At 47.4% G+C, this 23,563-nt stretch overlaps 1 protein-coding gene across 1 annotated transcript in view; it reads left to right on the top strand.

Moving 5' to 3' along the window:
• Positions 1-23,563, top strand: part of pde10a (phosphodiesterase 10A) — an 899,745-nt gene that overhangs the window by 858,653 nt on the left and 17,529 nt on the right. The window contains exons 20-21 of the mRNA XM_085981463.1: positions 22,083-22,163; positions 22,829-22,917. Of these exons, the coding sequence (XP_085837589.1) occupies positions 22,083-22,163; positions 22,829-22,917 (170 nt within the window). The remainder of the gene's footprint in view (positions 1-22,082; positions 22,164-22,828; positions 22,918-23,563) is intronic.

Here is a 23,563-nt window from a genome sequence, read left to right as displayed (position 1 = left end):
TCTAGTTGGTTCCTCGACATATTGGTCCAGGAAACCATCCCGTATACACTCCAGGAATTCTTTCTCCACAGTATTGTTACTAATTTGGTTAGCCCAATCTATATGTAGATTAAAGTCACCCATGATAACTGCTGTGCCCTTATTGCACGCTTCTCTAATTTCCCTTTTAATGCCATCCCCGACCTCCGCATTACTGTTTGGAGGTCTATATACCACTCCCACTAACGTTTTCTGCCCCTTGGTATTTCTCAGTTCTACCCATACAGATTCCACACCATCAGAGCTAATATCCTTCCTTACAATTGTGTTAATCCCCTCTTTAACCAGCAATGCTACCCCACCTCCTTTTCTTTTTTGCCTATCTTTCCTGAATATTGAATACCCCTGGATGTTGAGTTCCCAGCCCTGGCCACCCTGGAGCCATGTTTCCGTAATCCCAATCATATCATTTTTGTTTACCTCTATTTGCACAGCTAATTCATCCACCTTATTATGAATGCTCCTTGCATTAAGACACAAAGCCTTCAGGCTTGTTTTTTTAACACTCTTAGATCTTTTAGAATTATTATTTACTGTGGCCATGTTTGATTTAAACCCTTGATTTCTCTGCCACTTTTGCTTTTCTCCTTGTTTCCCTTTCCCCTGTCTCCCCGCTCAGGTTCCCAACCCCCTGCCATTTTAGTTTAAACCCTCCCCCAGAGTACTAGCAAACACTCCCCCTAGGACATCGGTCCCGGCCCTGCCCAGGTGCAAACCGTCCGTTTTGTACTGGTCCCACCTCCCCCAGAACCGATTCCAATGTCCCAGGAATTTGAATCCCTCCCCCTTGCACCATTCCTCTAGCCATGTATTCATCTGAAATATCCTTCTATTTCTACTCTGACTAGCACGTGGCACTGGTAGCAATCCTGAGATTACTACCTTTGAGGTCCTATTTTTTAATTTACCTCCTAACTCCCTATATTCAGCTTTTAGGACCTCATCCCGGTTTTACCTATATCGTTGGTACCTATATGCACCACGACAACTGGCTGTTCACCCTCCCTTTCCAAAATGTTCTACAGCCGCTCTGAGACATCCTTGACCCTTGCACCAGGGAGGCAACACACCATCCTGGAGTCTCGTTTGCGGCTGCAGAAACGCCTATCTATTCCCCTTACAATAGAATCCCCTATCACTATAGCTCTCCCACTCTTTTTCCTCCCGTCCTGTGCAGCAGAACCACCCCTGGTGCCAGGAAGTTGGCTGCTGCTGCCTTCCCCTGGGAAGCCATCTGCCCCACCATCAGTATCCAAAATGATATATTTAAGGGCATCTGTTTGAGAGGGGGATGGCCACAGGGGACCCCTGCACTACCTGCCTGTGCCTAGTACTCTGCCTGTTGTTCACCGATTCCCTTTCTGCCTGTGCAACCTTTGCCTGCGGTGTGACCAACTGCTTAAACGTGATATCCACAACATCCTCAGCATCGCGAATGTTCCAGTATGTATCCAATCGCAGCTCCAGCGCCGCAATGCGGTCTGCCAGCAGCTGCAGCTGGATACACTTCCTGCACACATGGTTGTCAGGGACACAGGAAGTGTCCCTGAGTTCCCACATAGCGCAGGAGGAGCATACCACAGGGTCGAGTTTTCCTGTCATGACTTACCCTTTAATTAATTCAAAATAAATTAAATCAAATCAATCCCACCAATTACACTACAGTTATTAAATGATATATTTAAGGGCCCTGGTTTACAAAAAAGTTTAAAAAAGAGAGAAATACTCACCAACCAATCACTTACCTGCTTTTTGGTGACGTCACACTTCGATTACTTTTTACTTCTCTCCCTCTCTCTGAGATTGGTAAACCTACCTGGTCTCTGCCGCCTTTTATAGCCTCGCCGCCGCCGAGGTTCCCGCCACCGCTCTGAGGCCTACCTGGTCTCTGCCGCCTTTTATAGCCTTGCTGCCGCCGAGGTTCCCGCCGCCACTCTGAGGCCTACCTGGTCTCTGCCGCCTTTTATAGCCTCACCGCCAAGGTTCCCGCCGCCACTCTGAGGCCTACCTGGTCTCTGCCGCCTTTTATAGCCTCGCCGCCGCCGAGTTTCCCGCCGCCGCTCTGAGGCCTACCTGGTCTCTGCCACCTTTTATAGCCTCGCCGCCGCCGCCGAGGTTCCCGCCACCGCTCTGAGACCTACCTGGTCTCTGCCGCCTTTTATAGCCTCGCCGCCGCTCTGAGGCCTACCTGGTCTCTGCCGCCTTTTATAGCCTCGCCGCCGCTCTGAGGCCTACCTGGTCTCTGCCGCCTTTTATAGCCTCGCCGCCACTCTGAGGCCTACCTGGTCTCTGCCACCTTTTATAGCCTTGCCGCCGAGGTTCTCACCGCCGCTCTGAGGCCTACCTGGTCTCTGCCGCCTTTTATAGCCTCGCCGCCGAGGTTCCCGCCGCCGCTCTGAGGCCTACCTGCCTCTGCCACCTATTACAGCCTCGCCGCCGCCGCCGAGGTTCCCGCCGCCGCTCTGTTTAAAGAAAAGGAAAACGTTTCCGAGAGTGTGTGTGAATGTTTCTTGGCTCGTGACCAGGGAATATCACATAAATTTTGGCACTTTGAGTTCATAACTCATGCAGGGATCAATGGAAGGAAAAATGGGGGCGACTGGTCACCTTCAATAGGGGGCAAATCTAAAGGGGAAAGGGCAGTTTTTTTTTAACTCTAGTCCAATTAAAACAAATGTTTTGAAAAGTTCAAATTCATTTTCTACCAGCCACCATGTCAACCATAACTTCAAGGCTGAAGCTTGGACTGAAACTTATCTTTTGCAACACAAACTTTTGTTTTTGCTTTTCTCAGCCTTTCCACGCCAACTTAAATTGTAGTTCAAAGTTTTTTTCCCCCAATTCTGGGTGCACAATCTTCACACTTTTATGCAACTTAGAAATATAATTTCTAATGTTCCAACAATTATCTCTGGCCCTTTCAACATTGTTTGAGTCCGTCACCCTTAATTCTGTTGCCTTTTGATACGAGTCCACGTCTGGACTGCTCGAAACAACACCAATTTCTTTTCTCTCGCCCTTTCCCCTTTAGATTTGCCCCCTATTGAAGGTGACCAGTCGCCCCCATTTTTTCTTCCATTGATCCCTGCATGAATTATGAACTAAAAGTGCCAAAATTTATGTGATATTCCCTGTGAAACATTCACACACACTCTCGGAAACTGTTGAATCCGTGAATCTTAAGGTATGGTGTTCTTCAATAAATAGACGGAGACAGCAGATCAACAATCAACAGGTGTTTACTGGATGAGGGTAGTCTAAAAACTAACAGTACAGATGCCTGCTCAAGGCTTATATACAGGTGTGGTCACTGCCGGTACTACAGTATATAGGAGCTGTAAAAGTAGTTCTCTCTTAAAGGTACATACACTACAATTCCTCCCCTTTTAGATTAACAGTACCATAACATTCAAATAACAGTTAACACTTTAACATGCACATTTAACTGAAATAGTCCATTTATAGATTCAGTCTTTGGGGCGGCTTCCTGATCCTTTCTGGATAGCGCCTTTCCTGAGTGTCTTGTTCTTGGTGCGGAGGCGATTCTGGCCCCCTGTTGTCGGTTAGTTCATCAGTTTCCGCTGCTACTGTTTCTGGGGTAGATGCTACCGGTATGTCAGGTTCATCCCCAGGTACGCGAGACATGGGGTTGACTCGTTCCTGTAACGCTAGGATCTGGTCGACATGGCGTCTCACAATGTTCTCCCTGACATCCACTGTGTACATTAGTGGCCCCTGCCGTGTGCATATCGTTCCGGGTTGCCATTTCTCTGTTCAGTAGTCGCGGGCCAAGACAGGTTGTCCTACATTGAAGCTCCTTGATGGCTTCTCATTGATGTGCTGGAATTGCTTATCCTCAACATTTCTTCGCACATTTGGTCTGAGCAAATCCAGACGAGATCTCAACCTTCGGTTAAAGAACATCATGGCCGAGGTCTGGTTGGTAACTGCATGTGTCGCATTTCTGTAGGCTAACAGGAAATTGTCCACCTTATGATGTAGTGGAATGTCATCATCGCACATGGCCCTTACTGCCTTTTTAAAGGTTTGTACGAACCTCTCAGCCAATCCATTTGTGGCTGAATGATACGGGGCAGATGTGTAATGCCTTACCCCATTCCTTCTCATAAATTTCCGAAACTCTTCGGACACAAACTGTGGTCCGTTATCAGAGCAAATCTGCTCTGGCAAGCCGTTCCTGGCAAATATGGTCCGTAGGACTGCAATCGTTTTCTCCGTAGTGGTGGAGGACATTTTGATTACCTCAGGCCATTTTGAGTGCGCATCCACTGCTATTAAGAACATTGAGTCCATGAATGGACCAGCAAAATCAATATGCACCCGTTGCCATGGAGAGGAGGGCCACTCCCATGGGTGTAGGGGGGCATGTGGTGGTGCATTTTGGACCTTCTGGCATCCTGAGCAGCTCTTTGTTAGGTCCTCGATTTGTTGATCGATCCCCGGCCACCACACATAAGCCCTAGCAAGGCTTTTCATTTTCACCCCTCCCAGATGGCCTTCGTGAAGCTCATTGAGCACTCTCTCCCTTAACTTGGGTGGAATTACCACTCGGGATCCGCACATCACTGTCCCCTGGCATACTGACAGCTGTTCTCTTCTGGATGAGAATGCTGGCAACAGTGAGTTGCCATGTGTTGGCCATCCCTTCACCGTCAAATCATATACCCGAGACAGTGTCGGATCATTTCGGGTCTCCTTCTCTATATCCGCGTTAGTTACTGGCAAGCGTTCAATTATCGACGAATAAAATATTTCGATAGGGTCCACTGCTGGTGCTTCCTCCGCAGTAGGCAGTGGCAGGCGTGATAGCCCATCAGCGTTTCCATGCTGTTTCGTGCCTTTATACTCTATTTCATATTGGTTCGCCCCTAGAAAAAGGGACCATCTTTGTAGCCGTTGTGCAGTCATCACCGGAACGCCCTTCTTTGGATTAAAGATGGAGACAAGTGGTTGGTGGTCAGTCAGCAAGGTGAACTTCTGCCCATGCAGATAGTGGTTGAATTTTTTTACTCCCCATACTAGGCTGAGGGCCTCCCTGTCAATCTGGGCGTAGTTGCGCTCGGCTGAGGTTAGTGACCGAGACGCAAAGGCTACTGGCCTCTCCAACCCGTCTGGGAATTTGTGCGACAGCACCGCTCCAATACCATAGGGTGATGCATCACACACCAACCGAATTGGTAGTGCTGGGTTGAAATGGGCCAACACCTCTTTTGATGTGATCAATTCTTTGCACTTCTGGAAAGCTTGTTTACATTCGTCATTCCACTTCCATGGTACCCCCGTTTGCAGTAGGGTGTTCAGTGGGTGTAATACTGTAGACAAATTTGGTAAGAACTTATGGTAGTAGTTCACCAGCCCGAGGAACGACCTCAGTTGTGACACATTTTCCGGTGCTGGAGCCTTGACTACTGCCTCAATCTTTTCAGGGGACTTATGTAACCCCTCTTCATCAATAACGTGGCCACAATACGAGATCTGCTTCTGGAAAAACTCGCACTTGTGGCGATTAGCTCGTAGCCCATATTCCTTCAATCTAGTAAGCACCTTCTCCAGGTTGGCGAGGTGATCACTGTCATTTTCGCCCGTGACCAGGATGTCGTCCAAATAACACTGGGTCCCTGGAATCCCTTGCAGGACTTGATCCATTGCCCTTTGCCAAATAGCCGGAGCCGATGCTACCCCGAACACCAGCCGGTTGTATTGGTAGAGACCTTTATGAGTGTTGATCGTGAGGTATTGTTTTGAGGCTTCTTCTACCTCCATTTGCAGGTACGCCTGGGCCAGATCAATCTTAGTGAAGCGTTTTCCTCCAGATAGCAAGGCGAAAATATCTTCAATCCGTGGAAGCGGATATTGTACCGTGTGAAGGACTGGGTTCACTGTCACCTTAAAATCTCCACAAATGCGGACCTTCTTTGGTTCCCCAGGCGTATTACTCAACGACCTCTTCATTACAGGAACGATGGGTGTAGCCCACTCGCTCCAGTCTACTTTGGACAGTACTCCTGAATGTTCCAAACCTTCCAGCTCTGCTTCAACGGCTGGTCAGATCGCATAAGGCACCGGCCTGGCCTTAAAAAACTTTGGGCTTGCATTTTCCTCTATTTTAATCGTCGCTGTTATGCCTTTTAGTGTTCCGAGTCCCTCCTGGAACACTTCTTGTGCGTCAGTTAGCATTTTTGACAGTCGTCCAGGTGTGACGTCGTCATCCTTTTTGGCCTCAACCGTCAGTGCCTGTATGGAATGCCAATCTAATTGTATCTTCCGGATCCATTCACGTCCTAGTAGTGGTGGTCCTCCATCTGGCAATACATATAGGTCCATTTTTGGTATTTCCTGGCCTTTGTATATCACATTCACCCTTATTTTTCCTTTGGGGTAGACTTTTTGCCCCGTGTACGTCTTCAAGACAATCTCTGTAGCTTTCAAGGATATATGTGAGAATAGCCGCTTGTAGTCCCTTCGGTTTATAACTGTTAGGGCTGATCCTGTGTCCAATTCCATTTTCACTTGGACTCTGTCTATCTTGAGCGTGACCCAGATAGTCTGGTGATCCTCCATTTTGATTACATTATGTAGTTTCAGACAACCCAGCTCCTTGCTTCCGGAGTCTGTATCACTTTTCTGTTCGTCTGAACTACTGTCCATCACCTTATGTACCTTTTTGTACTTCTCCTGTGGAGATTTCTTGCTGCTGGTTTTCTTCCCTGACCTGCAGACTCTTGCTATGTGTCCTGCTTTTCCACACTGTCTGCACACTTGGCCCTTGAACCAACAATCCTTCTGGTCGTGTGTTGTTCTGCCGCAGCGATAACACTTCCCTGCTCCATATGACATTTCATTGGTGCCATATTCTTGCGGTCTCCGTTGTACCTCTGCAGCGCCCCGTGTGGCTGCTTCGTGTGATACTGCCATGCTGAAAGCCTTGTCCAGCGTAAGATCCTTTTCTGATAGAAGCCGTTCCTGGGTTCCTTCACTTTGAAGCCCACACACAAACTTGTCCCTTAACGTATCTGCTAGTCCCATTCCAAACTAGCAGTGTTTCGATAGCTTGCGCAGTTCCGTTAAATACTCAGCATTACTTTCGTCTTTCTGCTGGTTCCTTTTGTGGAACTTAAATCTTTCTGCTATCAGCAGTGGTGTGGGGTTTAAGTGGTCCTGTAGGATTTCCACTATGCTTTCGAAATCCTTATCCACTGGCTTCTCTGGGGTTATTAGGTTTCGCAGTAAGCCATACGTCTTTGCACCCATGGAATTCAACAAAACCAGTGCTTTCCTGGCATCTGGCACTTCATTCGCCTTGCAGTACACCTCAATGCGTTCCACATATGTCGCCCAATCTTCGACTTCATTGTCGAACGCTGTGACTCTGCCACTCTTCGGCATCCCTGGGTGTGGTTAGACTGGCTAAAATGGCGTCTCCCGCGCTCTCCCTTCTTCTCCGCTGGCTCAAAATGGCGTCTCCCACGCTTTCCTTTCTTCCCGCGCTCGCCCTTCTTCTCCGCTACGGCTTCAAAAATGGCGTCTCCCGCGCTCTCCCTTCTTCTCCGCGGCCCAATGGCATCTCCCGCGCTTCCTTTCTTTCCCCACGGACGCTGCTCAGCCCTTGAGCCCTGGCTGCGCTCTGCGCATTCTCCTGTGCGCCTCTCTCGTTGCCGCCGCTCGGTCCTAAACCCCAGCTGTGCTTTACCCTCTCTCTCTTTTTTGTTTTCCGTCGACGCCGCTCGGTCTTCAACCCCCGGCTGCGCCCTGTGCGCTTTACCCTCTCTCTTACCCCGTCGACGCTGCTCGGCCTTTTCTGTGCCATCGGTCGGCTCCAGCCGCCGCTATCCAGGAAGGTTCTGCGCTGTACCTGTTGCTAGTCTGTTGCTGGATCGTCGTGGCTGGAGAACCAAGCCCAGCTCTCAACAGCCTCCCCTGCGATGTTCACTCTCTGCCGGATGACTGGGCGGTTGCTCGTGGTCGACGCCCGTGCTTCTGGCCTCGACTTTCTTCCACTGTCCTCCCAGAGCGAATCCTTGGGAGGAATGCAGAGTTGCAGGTAGATTCGAATCGACCTCGTCGCCGCTGTTGAATCCATGAATCTTAAGGTATGGTGTTCTTCAATAAATAGACGGAGACTGCAGATCAACAATCAACAGGTGTTTACTGGATGAGGGTAGTCTAAAAACTAACAGTACAGATGCCTGCTCAAGGCTTATATACAGGTGTGGTCACTGCCGGTACTACAGTATACAGGAGCTGTAAAAGTAGTTCTCTCTTAAAGGTACATACACTACAGAAACGTTTTCCTTTTCTTTAAAATAAAAACAAAACATGCTGAAGACACTTATCCTATTTCTTCCTCACAGCAATCCTATTTCTTTAACTTTGGTTGTGAGCTTTTTAACTTCTTTCACCTTTTCCTAACCCCTTTTGTTACACATCCAAGTCTGGAATTTTCTGGCCCTGAACGGGTCGGGTGCAGGCGGTTGCTGTGGCGGGTCGCGACCCCGCTGCTCATTCCTTCCGCTCCTGAAATCGATTTTCCATTAATGGGGCCTATTAAGGCAGCCTTGTGCGTTACCCGGCCCTATTAAATGGTGCAGATCTGATGACGTCAGCGATGAGGCGTTTTCAGCCGGGATATTTGAAGGCGCCACGGCCACATAGCATTTGCAGGTTCATCTAGGATAGTGCAGGCACTGTACTGGAGGCTTTTGAGTGTTCCAAACACTTGGAAACATGACTGCACAGAGACAGAGGGCTGTACCCAGGTTCTCTGATGACTCTCTACATATGCTTGTGGAGGGAGTCAGAGCACACAGGGAGGTCCTCTTCCCTTCGGATGGACGGAAGAGACCTCCCCAGCAGACCAAAGGAGCCTGGCTCCAAATAACAGAGGAGGTCAACAGCAGGGATGTTGTGAGGAGGACCTGGGTGCAGTGCCGGAAACGCTTCAATTATCTCATTAGATCAAGATAAGTGAGTACAAAGCCACACTCAACTTCATCCTGCTGTGCCTCTCATCACATCCCCATCACTCTGCCTTCCCAAACACATCATTACTCACACCAACCTACCTTGCAGGTGTACCCATCCCTCTCTCCCTATCTACATTATCACATCCCCATCTGACTAACCACCACTCACCCTCATCCTAATGCAGTCATACCAACTAACAACACACAAGGTGGCCATTTGGCATTGACACCCCAATACATCATAGTCACCCTCTAAAGATGTAATCCATCCATTCCTTACATTCATTCCATTGCTCTCACTCAAACTTCTGTTCTTTCCCTCCTTGCAGGAGAAGAGAGTCCACAATAAGAGGGAGAGGGAGAGAACCGGAGGTTGCCCTCCATCATTGGCCACCTTAACTGCAGCAGAGGAGGTCGCCCTGGAAGTCTCAGGAGTCGCACAGCAGCTGGAGGTGGGAGATGGAGAGAGGGGGACATCTCAGCAACCTGGTGATGGAATTACATCTCATACAGCCACATGGCATACAGCAGTCACTCATATGGGGACTGATGTCAGCAGCCAGTGAATGTTCATCATGTGCAAAATGGTATCGTTATCCAGTCTTGCTATGACATTTCTAAATCATCTCTTTACTCTCTCACAGGTCCATCAAGAGCCCCCCACGCGTCCCCCCCGCCCCACCACTGTACAGGAGGAAGAGGAAGACGACTCCTCAGAGGAGCCTCCAGCCTCTGAGACTGCACCATCACCAGCCATAAGCACACCCAGCACCAGCGCAGATACCCACACCTCGATGGGTCCCACGCGAGATAGAGTAGTGTTGTCACCTGGTGTGTCACAAGTGAGCAAGAGGAGATGGTGGAGACAGGGACAGCAGTGGAGATTTCTCTCCGGAGGGCGCAGGATGCTCCCAGCTCTGCTCAGCTGCATGCAGACACTGAGCCTCGGGGACCATCGAGAAAGAGGGCGATCCTGGAGGTGCAGGAAGAAGTGCAGGAGGCTTTGACAAGTTTTGTGACCGCGATGTCTGCAAATGTGCAGAAAATGGAGGAGTTCATCTCCAACATGAGCACCACAGTGTCGCAGGCGATGGCGACTGTACACTCTTCCATGGCCATCTGCATGGAGCAGCTAATGTGCCACTCACAGGAGCACATGGTATCTATGGAGAATAGATGGCAGATGCTCATAGACCTCCTCTCTAAGAGGGATGTCAATGTGGACTTGGGTCCTCATGGCCCCACAGCTGTGAAGCTCTCCACCTCCTTGCTAGCAGGGAAGTGCAGGTGGCCCGTGAGAGGGATGAAGGTGAGTGGGGACATGGAAGTGGGGGCTCCTCTGAAAGCGCTCATACTTCTCCCCTGTTACCTCCCACTCAGTCAGAGCCCCACATGCCTCCTGAGATGGTGATGGCCGAGTCGGCCCCTTCACAGTCGCAGGAGGAGCAGACTTTGGCGGAGCCATCACAGGCTCCAAGACCCAGAAGGATGTCCGCCAGGGAAATAAGGAGGCTGCCTCTACTTCTGCTGAAGCTACAGTGGTAGCACCTCATAAAAGCACGCGTAAGAGAAAAAAGAAACACAAGTAGATGCACAAGGGTAGCCACTTGGGTGTTTTAATAACTATTTGTGTGAAGTTTACATTAATCTGATGTCACAGATAAAAAAAATTATTTTCACCACTCTGCCAATTCTGGCTGCAACTTTGGAAGTGGCTTAGTGAGTTGGAGTGAATGGTGAGACATAACGTTACCTCCAGCAATGGTGGTCAGTATGAAAGGAATGGCCTGGTCATTGTAGGGATAACTTATGATGTTGCTATGGGGTATTGGGAGCCATATCGGTGTAATGCCTGAAGTTAAGTAAATCTGGCCAGGATCAGGCTATCCTGACCTCCCGGGCAGCAATGTGCTTGGGTGCTGGTGGGATCTGGCTCGCAGGTTCCTCCTGCTCCTCCTCCTCCTCCTCATCTTCCAGCTGATGCTCCTCCTCCTCTGAAGAGGCTGTGCACTTAGAGCCTTGCTCCTCATGCAGCGCTAATCCTCGCTGCTGCACTATGCTGTGCAGGGCGCAGCAGACCACAACGATTCTGTAGACCCTGGCTGGTGCGTACTGTAAGGTTCCTCCAAATCTGCCAAAGCATCTGAAGCGCATTTTCAGCATGCCTATTGTCTGCTCAGTGACAAATCTGGTGAAAAAAAAATCGAACTTAACTTAATAACTGAGTTGTGTCTCCTATTCTCTCATATTTGGGCAATTGGCCACTGACTTGGCACAATTCTGAAAGAGTCAGATCCCAACTTACCTCTTTATCTTCGTATTCATATATTACTTGACCATCCCTGTTTGTCATCCCTCCTGTGCACAGATGTTTGGTAACTATGGGGGCCATCTCAACAGACCTGTGTACCCCTGTACTATCTCCTGTTTTAGACTGGGTATAATTGTCGACACTCCCTGGATTACTACTAATACTAGAAGTATTACTTCCTCCCTGCTCAGCATTTGAGACCTCCACCTTCAGTGGTCTTTCGAACTGTTGGGAGGACTGGATCATTCTCGTCATCGTCACTACTGGATTCCTCCTCGTGAGTGCCAAAGGACAAGGCTGCCACTCTAACTTTTAATTCTTTAATCTTTTTCTTCTCCTCTGCTCTTCCTCGTCTCTCCTCTTTCCATCGCCTTACCACCTCTCTTTCCTTGTTTTCCTGCGACAAATCCCGTAATTCTCGATAAGCTATTTTGGTATCATCAAATTTTCCCTGCGTCTTATCTATTGTTTCTGTAAAACTCTGCAGCTGGATGCATAATTGAATTATTTCTTGGCGTATCTCTAACTGCGGTTAATCTACGTTCTGCCTGTACATCACCCAATTCATTTTTTAATCTCTCTACTTCTGCCTGAAGAGTCTGAACCTGGCTACTCTATTTAGTGAATTTCTTATTCAATCTATTTATTATCTGCACCATTGTCATTATGCAGTTGGCCTTTTTTGCCTTTTTCATTCACATTTCGATTATCACACTTCATTGTAATGTCTCTATAAGGGTCACTGTTACCCTCCTCAAATGGTCCTTCTCTTTTGGATATAACTTTCTGCCTACAAGAGCCACAATATTACTCGTTTATTATTACCATTTATTTTTACAGCTATTCTCGGTTTGGCCCTCTCCTCTTTTATTAGAGGTGATCCGTCTTTAATTTCCCCACTTACAACAACCTCCCCTTTTCTTTGATGCATATAAGAGATTGAGGACTATATGATTAGCACAGTAATCTCCCAGCCACTGTCACGTTAAAACATCATATAATGTGGTATCTGCTGTATTCCCTTATCAAATTGGATACTGATACTACTCACACATGTATATGTTCTTTTATCCTGAGTCCTGTTGTGTTGCCTTGGTTTGTCAACGGTGAAACTAGTCTACCTCCTGTCCCAGAGCTCGTTCTTGATGGTTGAGGTTCAACTTCAGTCCGGTCTCGATGCCCCCAGTTTTCAAAAAGCAACACAATCAGGTCCTTTGCTCGGCTCGCCAATGTTGTATTTAAACAGTCTTCTGCTGTTCCACTCAATAGTAAAGAATTCAGTCTTATAGTTATAATCACTTTATTTTTCCTACTTTAACATAAAAAACAATCTAAAATCTATAACTTCTTAAGAGTATAACGCAGATTACCAGTGGAATTTCGTCAGCATTCTCAGTGTAGGCATGCACCCAAGAAAAGTTTCTCTCTTTCTTCTCTCTACTTAACACAAAAGCTTCTTTTTTATACACTATTCTCTTTATCAAACTGGAAGTGGCCTGGCCTTATTTGGTAGTCTCCTGTCAAATGCATCGTCCTTCCGATGCACACAAGTTTACATTTCTCGTACGTCAACATTCAGTAGTTTACATTCAGTGTACTGCCCTTCAACTGGCTTGTACTTCAGCATCCCCTTGCGAAGATTGCAATGGTTTGTGGTGGGATGTTTACAGTATGGCAATACTGTAAACATCCCAAGACCTTACTTAATCTGGCTGTTGCTAAGTGAAATCTGTATCTCTATCTCTCTCTCTCTCTCTCTAATGATGCCAACCACCTTTTTCCCCCAATATTGAATGAACTGGACATGAACACCTTTCAGAAGCTGAGTAAACTGAGTTCCATGTGCCAACAGCTGGGCCATGATGTCCTACACCTAGTAACTGGCACACCTTTTCATAGAATCATAGAAATTTATGGCACAGAAAGGAGGCCATTTGGCCCATCGAAAAAGAGCTATCCAGCCTAATCCCACTTTCCAGCTCTTGGTCCGTTGCCCTGTAGGTTACACACTTCAAGTGCATATCCAAGAACTTTTTAAATGTGGTGAGGGTTTCTTTTGGGTTAGGCACTGGAGACCTGCTAGCATGTGGGGAATTATACCTCTGAGAATTTAAAAAACATGAAAATGCCACAAAATCTGAAATTAAAATACACATCGGCATCGAAAAAGGAATAACATTTTGGTAGAGGCTTTTTATCAGAGTTTTACACTGGCATGAATCAGACCTTCAGGAAAGATGGGGGGAATGTTGGGGAGATTGATGGTGTTGTTAAATTGGAAGGGGGGAAACAGCTAGATCCAAACTGTAGTATCTTTCATTGTGCGCAGTACTACGCAAATTTGATTCGCAAATGGGATTTCAAACATGCACATATACACAGATATGCTTCAGCAGTACCATCTGACAGTTTAACGCTGAGCATCAGCTTTTACCTCGTGGCACCAGAGTAACCCAGACTTTATTCTCTCGGCTCAGACTACAATATTGGCTGAATCTTAAACTTATTGGTGTAATAAATCTGAAAAATTACAGAACATATCCAAACCTGAGAATTTTTCTATTTAATAGTTTGCCTTAATTAAAAATACTGTAACACAAGTTTCTATATATTCCATTAAGTCTTAAGTTTGCTCAGATATCTAGCAGCAGAAAGTACTGAGCTATGTTTTGGACCTAGTTTTAGAGAATGAAGTTGGGCAGGTGGAAAGGGTATCAGTGGGAGAGCATATTGGTGGCAGTGATCATATTTCACTTAGATTTAGGGTAGTTATGCAAAAGGACAAGGACAGACCAGGAATAAAAGTTCTCAATTGGGGAAAAAGCTAATTTTACTAAGCTGAGAGGTGATTTAGCCAAAGTGGACTGGAAACAGAAACTTGAAGGTAAATCAGTGTCATAGCAGTGGGAGGCATTCAAGGAGGAGATAGTGAGGGTTCAGAGCAAGTATGTTCCCTTAAAGAAAAAGGGTGGGACCAACAAATCTAGAGCTCTCTGGATGTCAAGGGGCATACAGGGTAGGATAAAGAAAAAAAGGGAAGCTTATGACAGAAACCTAGGAACTCAGTACTGCAGAAAGCCTAGAGAAGTATAGAAAGTGCAGGGCTGAAATTAAAAAGAAAATTAGGAAAGCAAAGAGATGGCATGAAAAAATATTGGCAAGTAAAATCAAGGAAAACCCAAAGATGTTTTATAAATGCATTAAGAGTAAGAGGATAACTAAAATAAGAGTAGGGCCTATTAGGGACCGTAAAGGTAATCTGTGTGTGGAAGCAGAAGACGTGGGTATGGTTCTTAATTAATACTTTGCGTCTTGTTTTCACAAACGAGAGGGACGATGCAGACATTGCAATCAGGGAGGAGGAGTGTGAAATATTAGATGAAATAAACATAGTGAAAGAAGAAGTATTAAGGGGCTTAGCATCTTTTAAAGTGGATAAATCCCCAAGCCCGGATGAAAGAGAAGTAAGAGAGGAAATAGCAGAGGCTCTGCCCATCATTTTCCAATCCTCTCCAGCTACAGGCATGATGCCGGATGACTGGAGGACTGCTAACGTGGTACCGTTGTTTAAAAAGGAAGAAAGGGATAGACCGAGTAATTACAGGCCAGTCAGCCAAACCTCGGTGGTGGGAAAACTATTGGAAAAAACTTTGAGGGACAGGATAAATCTTCATTTAGAAAGACGCGGATTAATCAGGGACAGTCAGCATGGATTTGTTACAGGAAGGTTGTGTCTGACTAACTTGACTGAATTTTTTGAGGAGGTAACAAGGAGGGTCGATGAGGGTAGTGCGTTTGATGTAGTCTATATGGATTTTAGCAAGGCTTTTGATAAGATCCCGCATGGCAGACTGGTCATGAAAATAAAAGCCCATAGGATCCAAGGCAAAGCAGCACGTTGGATCCAAAATTGGCTTAGAGGCAGGAAACAAAGGGTAATGGTCGAAGGGTGTTTTTGTGACTGGAAGGCTGTTTCCAGTGGGGTTCCGCAGGGCTCATTACTGGGTCCTTTACTTTTTGTGGTATATATCAATGATTTGGACTTGAATGTAGGAAGTATGATTACGAAGTTTGCAGATGATACAAAAATTGGCCGTGTGGTTGATAATGAAGAAGAAAGCTGTAGGCTGCAGGAAGATATCAATGGACTGGTCAGGTGAGCAGAACAGTGGTAAATGGAATTCAATCTGGAGAAGTGTGAGGTAATGCATTTGGGGAGGGCTAACAAGGCAAGGGAATACACAATAAATGGTAGGACACTGAGAAGTGCAGAAGATCAGAGGGACCTTAGAGTGCATGTCCACAGATCCCTGAAGGTAGCAGGACAGGTAGATAAGGTGGTTAAGAAGGCATACGGGATACTTGCCTTTATTAGCTGAGGCATAGAATATAAGAACAGGGAGGTTATGCTTGAACTGTATAAAACACTAGTTAGGCCGCAGCTAGAATACTGTGTGTAGTTCTGGTCACCATATTACAGGAAAGATGTGATTGCACTAGAGGGGGTGCAGAGGAGATTTACAGGGAATTTTAGTTATGAGGAAAGATTGGATAGGCTGGGGTTGTTTTCTTTGGAGCGGAGGAGGCTGAGGGGGGACCTAATTGAGGTGTATAAAGTTATGAGGGGCCTAGATAGAGTGGATAGGGAGGACCTGTTTCCCTTCGCAGAAGGGTCAATAACCAGGGGGCATAGATGTAAATTAATTGGTCAGAGGTTTAGAGGGGATTTGAGGAGAAATGTTTTCACCCAGAGGGTGGTGGGGCTTGGAACTCACTGCCTGAAAGGGTGGTAAAGGCAGAGACCCTCATCACATTTAAAAAGTACTTGGATATGCATTTGAAGTGCCATAACAATGATACGGACCAAGTGCTGGAAAGTGGGATTAGGCTGGATAGCTCTTTGTCAGCCGGCACGGACAAGATGGGCCGAATGGCCTCCTTCTGTGCTGTAAATTTCTATGATTCTATGTGTTAAAAGATGAATTAAATATGCTTGACTACTGCTGTACAGAATTAAATAATTTATAGTTATTCCTACAATTAATTTTTTCAAATAAAATAGTTGGACATGTTCAAAAGTGTTCATTTTTAGGAATCAGAATGAACTACAGGAAAACAATTATGATTGACAGGTTATTGAGTCTGATGGATCATATTTAAAATCTAGTTCATTGTTAAAAGGAAAGGTTATAAGCTGACATGTAAGATGCTTGAGGCGCTATGGTTGGCCTCCCCACCCTTAGGCTAATAAAAAGCTTCAAGCTTGTTTACCAGCACCATCTAATAAAAAATCAGCCAGGGTTCCCATCCTGATTTCTGTCCAGTGACCTTTGCTGAAAAGAAAACATGTGGCCATCAGGTGAGAACAGAATTGAGGTAAGTTCTGATGCCTTCCACAGTTGATATCCTGCTGACACTCAGGGCTGAATCTTAACTCCCAAATACGAGTAGGCTGGGGTCAGGTGAGATGTTAAAGCTTTAAAAATTTCAAACCCGACCCCAACCCACCTTCTTAACAGAGGTGGGACAAGGGGCGGGCAGCCAATCCACTCCCAGGAAGTACATTGGCCAATTAAATATTTTAATGAGGCTGCGTGCCTCATATTTAACCTGCTTTGCAGATTTAACCGTGGTCGGCCGTGTTTCCCAGGCCTCGGGCAACTCGGCAGCTGAAGGGATGTGAGGACAGCTTCGGGAAGAAAGTATGTGCTTCCCCCCAAGCTCCCCCCACCCCCTCTCCCTGGGTCGGGGATCGGACCCCCACATTCCCACTAGCAGCAGCAGGAAACATACCTGCGGCCTGCTCCCCACCCGACTGGAATCCAAACCTGTCAATTAGGCTGACTTCCGGGCGGGGAACCTGTCAAACCAAAACTATGCACGCTGTGGAGTCAAAACTCCACAGTGTACTGGGAAACCCTCACTGTGGGGTCGCACAGGGAGAACAGCCACTTCAGCAACGCAACAGAGGGGTGGACCATAACGCTGCCATACCCCAGCAAGAGACAGCATTTTTGTTGGGAGGGGGGGGATTGGAAAAATGTATTGCTGGCATAAGTTTAATAAGACAGTTTTGCTATATATTCTTTTCAGAATTTTAGTTTTTGAGTCAATATTGGGCTCGATTTTGCCATTGGGGCAAGCTGGGGGCGTGTCAGGTGTTTTTTGAGTCCTGAACCTGACTCCAGTGTGATGTGGGAAAAATGTGCGAATTTCCCCTAATTGGGCAATTGATTTCCAGCATGTGGGAACCCCTGGCCCAATTAGTCTTTCCATCCTGAAAGTCGCCTCCGATGATGTCATCCAAGCTGCTGGATTTAAGGCCTGCAAGCAGCCTTGCTTCTTCTGGAGACTGCAAACTTTATGCCCATTGCTGTGATCGCTTCATTCAGCAACTATGTCCAGCAGTAGGCCAAAGTGTGCTCCACGGTTCGATGACGCCGCCCTGCAAGCTCTGGTGGAGGGAGCAAGAGCAAATAAGGAGGTGCTCTTCCCTTCCTCAGGGAGGAAGAAGCCTCCCCAGCAGACTAAAGCTGTGTGGATGCAAGTGGCCCAGGAGGTCAACTCTATGTCTATGAGCTGCAGAACATGGCTGCAGTGCAGGAAGAGGTTTCATGACCTTCTGCGCACAGGAAAAGTGAATATGACTTTCCCATCATCCTCAATCTGATCCCCATCGCCTCTCCTCACCAGCACTCAGCTTTGCCAACCTCTTCCTCCACATCCCACTTGACACTTGCATCCCTGCACCCTTACCCATTCCCTCTCTGTCTATGGTCACATTCACTTAACTATTCAACCATGCAGCCCTCACACACCCTACCACTGTGATGCAATGACAACTTACAACACACAGGGAGGGCCCTTTGTCTCCTTCTAAGCATCAATGCTATGGATTCTCTACACTCACTCCTTCATTCTCACTCAAACTCCACTTGTGTCCCTCATTGCAGGAAAAGACAGCCCAGAATAAGAGGGAAAGAGCAAGGACAGGAGGAGGGCCACCCTCAGTAGCCCAGCTCACCACCTCGGAGGAGGCGGCCCTGGAAATTGCCGGGATCGAGGAGGATTCCCAAGTGGGGGATGGACAGGCAGGCACATCAAAGCAAGCTGGTGACAGAATAGTTTGGCATCTCTCTCATTGACATTGCATGAGTCACTGATAATGAATCTGATGCTCTAACAGATTGACTTATGATCATCTGCACTATTCAATGTGCATGTAACCTTGACCTCACATCTCTGACTCTTTCCTTTACTCCCCCACAGGACCATCGACAGCCCCCGTCTCCACTGTCCAGGAGAAAGAGCCTGAGCTTCCAGACTCCTCAGAGAAAGCTGCAACCTCTGAGGGCGCTGCGTCAGCAGAACTAAGCGCACACATCACCGGCGCAGACACTCACACCTCGGTGGGACCTTCGGGACATAGAGTAGAGTTGTCACCTGGTGTATCACAGCTCACAGATCATAGATCACAGAAACCCCACAGTGCAGATAGAGGCCATTTCGGCCCATCGAGCCTGCCCGACACATATCCCACCCTATCCCTGTAACCCCACGTATTTAATCCCCCTAACACTAAGGGTCAATTTATCATAGCCAATCAACCTAACCCGCACATCTTTGGACTGTGGGAGGAAACCGGAGCACCCGGAGAAAACCCACGCAAACACGGGGAGAATGCGCAACTCCACACAGACAGTCGCCCCAGGCCGGATTCGAACCCGGGTCTCTGGCGCTGTGAGGCAACAGTGCTAACCACTATGCCACCGTGCTGCCCACAAGTGAGCATCAGCAGATGGTGGAGACAGGGACAGCAGTGGAGAGTCCTCGTCGGAGGGCGCAGGATGCTCCCAGCTCGGCTGCGCTGCATGTCAACCCTGTGCCTCAGGGTCCATCCAGAAGGAGAGCGGTGCTGGAACTCCAAGAACAGGTGCAGGAGTCTCTGGCAGGTTTTGTCTCCAGGGTCGCTGCGAGTGTGGAGTGAATGGAGGAGTCCATCGCTAACATGAGCAGAACCTTTGTGGAGGCGTTGGCGCATGAATGCATCACCACGGAAAGGATGGCAACCTCCGTGGAAAGGATGGCTACCTCCGTGGTAAGGCTGGATACTGTAAAGGAGAGGATGGCTACGGTAGAAGAGAGGATGGCTACGTCCATGGAGGAGCTTAGTCGCCAGGGTATGGAAAATATGGTCATTGTTCAGAATAGACTGACATCTCTTGAGGAACGATGGTCAGCTATTGAGCAAGCAAACTAGACCTTCATGCAAGTCCTCGGGATTAGGACTTCCAGTACAGAAACGGGTCCTCATGGCCCCCCTGAAGTGCAGCAAGGTGCTGTCAAGCCACTTGCTAGCTCTGAAGTGGGGCTGACCCATGAGAGGGATGTTGGTGGCAGACAACAAGTAAATGGGGGCACCTCCACCATGCCACTGCAAAGCCCTCGGTCAGAGCCCCACCAGAGTCCCCACCCAACTGAGATCGGCATCTCAACCCCTGCACAGCCGCAGGAGCAGCAGACTGTTGCCGAGCCCTCACAGGTTCGCAACCTCAGAGGACGCCCACCAAAGGTGTCAAGACAGGAGCAGCAAGAAAGTGAGCAAGGAGCCTCCACATCTGCTGAAGCCACAGGGGAAGCACCACGCAGGAGCACGCGTAAGAGGAAGATACTGCACAAGTAGTAAGGGTAGTCACTTGGGTGTAATGTTATGTTTAATTTTGAAAAGCCGTCAGTTGGTTATTGTCATTAAAATTTCTGATGGCAAACTGTTGCAGTTGTGGCGTGTGTCATTTCGCTAATGGGACTTCCACATTGAGGGCTCAGGATGACTTGCAATTGTTAATATGGTGGTCAGAGTGGTAGGAATCGCAGGTTTTTGGCCATTGTCGATGGTCTGATAAGAAGGTGCGAGGCAAAAGTGTTTGATTGTGCAGGCTAAGCAAATCTGGCCAAGATGAGTGCGTGCCTTGCATCCCGGGCAGCAATGTGCTCGCATGCTGCTGCCGCTGGTTGATGCGCCTCTGCAAGCTGTTTGTTGTCGCTCTCCTCCTCCCCCCTCCTCCTCCTCATCTGAGGAGGCTATGTGATGAGCCACTTGTTCCTCAGGCATCTGCAAGCCACGATGCTGTGCCATGTTGTGAAGTGCACAGCCAACCACGACCATTCTGGAGACCCTGGCTGCTGAGTACTGCAGGGCTCCACCTGATCTATCCAGGCATCTGAAGCGCATCTTCAGCAAGCCGATGGTTTGCTCGATTATGGATCTGGTGGAAATGTGGCTGGAGTTGTAGCGCTCCTCAGCTTCGGTGGATGGGCTGCTCAACGGCGTCATTAGCCACATCTTCAAGGGATAGCCCTTGTCTCTAAGTAGCCATCCGAAAAGTTGGTCTGGCGGACTGAAGAGCGGAGGCACACTAGACTGGCGCAGGATGGAGGAGTCATGGCAACTGCCAGGGTACTTGGCACAAACATGCAAAATTTCCTTCTTGTGGTCACACACCAGCTGTACGTTGAGAGAGTGGAAGCCCTTGCGGTTGACAAAAATACCTGGATTGTGATGGGGTGCCTTAAGGGTCAGCGATGCCCTTCACCCTTGGAAAGCCTGTCAGATTGTTGAACCCAACCACATGCGCAGTTACACTGGCTTGATCCTTGGAGAAATTGATGTAATTGTGTGCGATGGCAAAGAGGGCATCGGTTACCTGCATGATGCAAGTGTGTGCAGCCGCCTGGGAGACGCCGCTGATGTCTGCTGCTGATCCCTGGAATGAGCCTGAAGCAAAAATGTTGTGTGCGGTGGTGACTTTGACGGCCACTGGTAAGGGGTGCCCACCTGCTCCTCTGGGCTCCAGGTCTTGCTGCGGCATTGAGCAGATGTCACCCACTACCTTTCGCGAAAGTCGGAGCCTCCTTTGGCACTTCTGCTCAGTCATGTTGAGGTAGCTGATCCTCTGTCTGTAAACCCTGTTTTGGGGGTAACTCCTGCGCCGACGGGCTTCCATGCGCTGGCGCCTTCTGGCCTGTGCAGCTTTAGGTGGGTGAGCAGCAGCTTGGAGCTCCTGCTGTTGCTCCTGCAGTTGGTGCTGCTGTTGGTCAGGGTTCTGCTGCTGCCGCGGCTGGTCTTCATCCAAATCTGATGTCCAGGAGGAGAGGAAATAAATAGTTCCCATTCTTCTGGTATATACCTCAGTTGAGGAAGCGCTCATTCAAGATGGGGAGAGGGGTTTCTCAGGAGGTCACACTGGAGATGGGTGTCAGGCTCCAAACTTCCACAACAATGAGTAGGCCTGCTAAAAGTTCCCCCAGACCTGAGACAACAAAGTTCTGCCACCTGCAAATGATGATTGGTGAAAACTCCTTTTTAATGGTGGAGCTGCAGCTGTTAGTAAGCAACCCACTTGTGATGCCGCCAGGATTCACTGGATTGTTCCAGAGGAGGCGTGCAGCACGTGGGAAAATCAGAAAGGCCTCTCAAAATGGGATTATAGAGGCAATTAAGTGGTTGTTAAGGGCCTATGGAAACGGGGTCAAAAAACTCGCATGTGGGAAAATTGCTTGGAGGCGGGATTGGGCCCGCCCGCCATTTTTTGCAATTTTACCACCTCGCACGCCTCCAATCCCGCCTCCTCGGGCCTGGCAAAATCGAGCCCAATGTGTGCTCTACACTGATTGAAAAGTAGGAAAGTTATAATGAGCTGTAAAATCCAATTTCTGTTAATTTATTCTGAATCATGTCCTTCATGTAGGGCGATGACATGAAAAAAATGGGAATGCAACCCATTCCTATGATGGACAGGGATAAAAATGATCAAATCCCCGACGGCCAGGTAAATGACGACATGAATTTGAGAATATAACTGATCTTCTTCAGAAAATCATGATTGTTCAGTAAGTGAGTGTGTTGGGGATCTTCCTAGATATGAGAATTCTAGGGACCCAGCACTTCATTAACTACCCTGCTTGGCACAGAATCTGATCATCCTTGCTCTGGGTGCTCAAGGTTTAAGTTCGTACTGATGCTCATGATCCAAGTTAAGTGACTTGCTTTCATGTACATGCCCTCAGCACTTTTAAGAACTAGATCATGTTTTAGTCTTCTCCAGTGAAAAGAAGTTCTGAGTGTCTTTCTTCATAAACTTTGATCAAATCTGGGAGTCATAACTGTCACTGTTCTCTGAACTCCTTTCCAGTGCACAAAAGTAGAATATCTTTAGAATATAAGGTAGAGTCCAGTACAAGGGGACATAACCTCGAAATTGAGCTCGGCCATACAGGGCTGATGTCAAAAAGCACTTCTTCACATTAAGGGTAGTAGAAATCTGGAACTCTTCTTCCCCCCAAAAAGTTGTTGAGGCTAGGTCAATAGAACATCTCAAAACTGAGATTGATAGATTTTTGTTAGGCTTGTTTGAGGGGCTGAATAGCCTATTCCTGTTACATTTGTGTTGTTATGGTAGTTTAAAGTAGCCATCTCCATTTTTCTTTTGCACAGGTTGGTTTCTACAATGCTGTTGCATTGCCTTGTTATCGTACACTTGCAGAAATCTTCCCAATGAGCAGTCAACTGCTAAAATCTTGCAGGTAGGTGTTTCCATCATTGCCCATCTTAGTTTGCATCAGTATATTAAGTATTGCAATTCACCCCACCCCATATTTGAAACAAGCATACAGCAATGAAAAGCGGAAAAATGTTTGGTAAAGCTTTTGTAGATCTACTTAATGGTCCCAGTAGAGAGGGGCTCATCTAATGAGAACTTATCACCAAAGGTCCCAATGTGGAATAGACATTCAATATTAAGAGACATACAGCATAGTCTTGGGACCACCAATCTTCATCCTTTGTCCAACATGCCAATCAATATTAACTGTGGAAAACTCTACTTAGTTCAGCTCTCACATTGGTATGAAACTTTTCAAATGCAATTATGTGGTTACCATAATCATTTGAAATTATTTCGTGCACAATGATTTCCTGCTATTGGAAACTATGGTTATAACCACAATGCCTTCCATTAAATCAAAAATTTGTATCTGCCTAACTGTGTCGGCAATTCCAAAAAGTTTGAAGAAAAAGTGTCCTAAATAGCTGAAAAGGCTGGTTAGGTCTTGAATGTTGAAAAAGGTCTTGTTTTGTGATTAAATGCTAGAAACTTAGGAAATCATCTCCGGTTTCTTCCTTCCCAATCCTGCAAAAGAAATTTTAGGAACAAAACTCTTCCAAACTTGC

Source organism: Somniosus microcephalus, chromosome 3 (assembly GCF_052327205.1).
Source record: "Somniosus microcephalus isolate GS21.2 chromosome 3, FLI_Smic_1.0, whole genome shotgun sequence".
NCBI lineage: Eukaryota > Metazoa > Chordata > Chondrichthyes > Squaliformes > Somniosidae > Somniosus > Somniosus microcephalus.
This window is presented reverse-complemented; position numbering and strand designations above follow the sequence as displayed.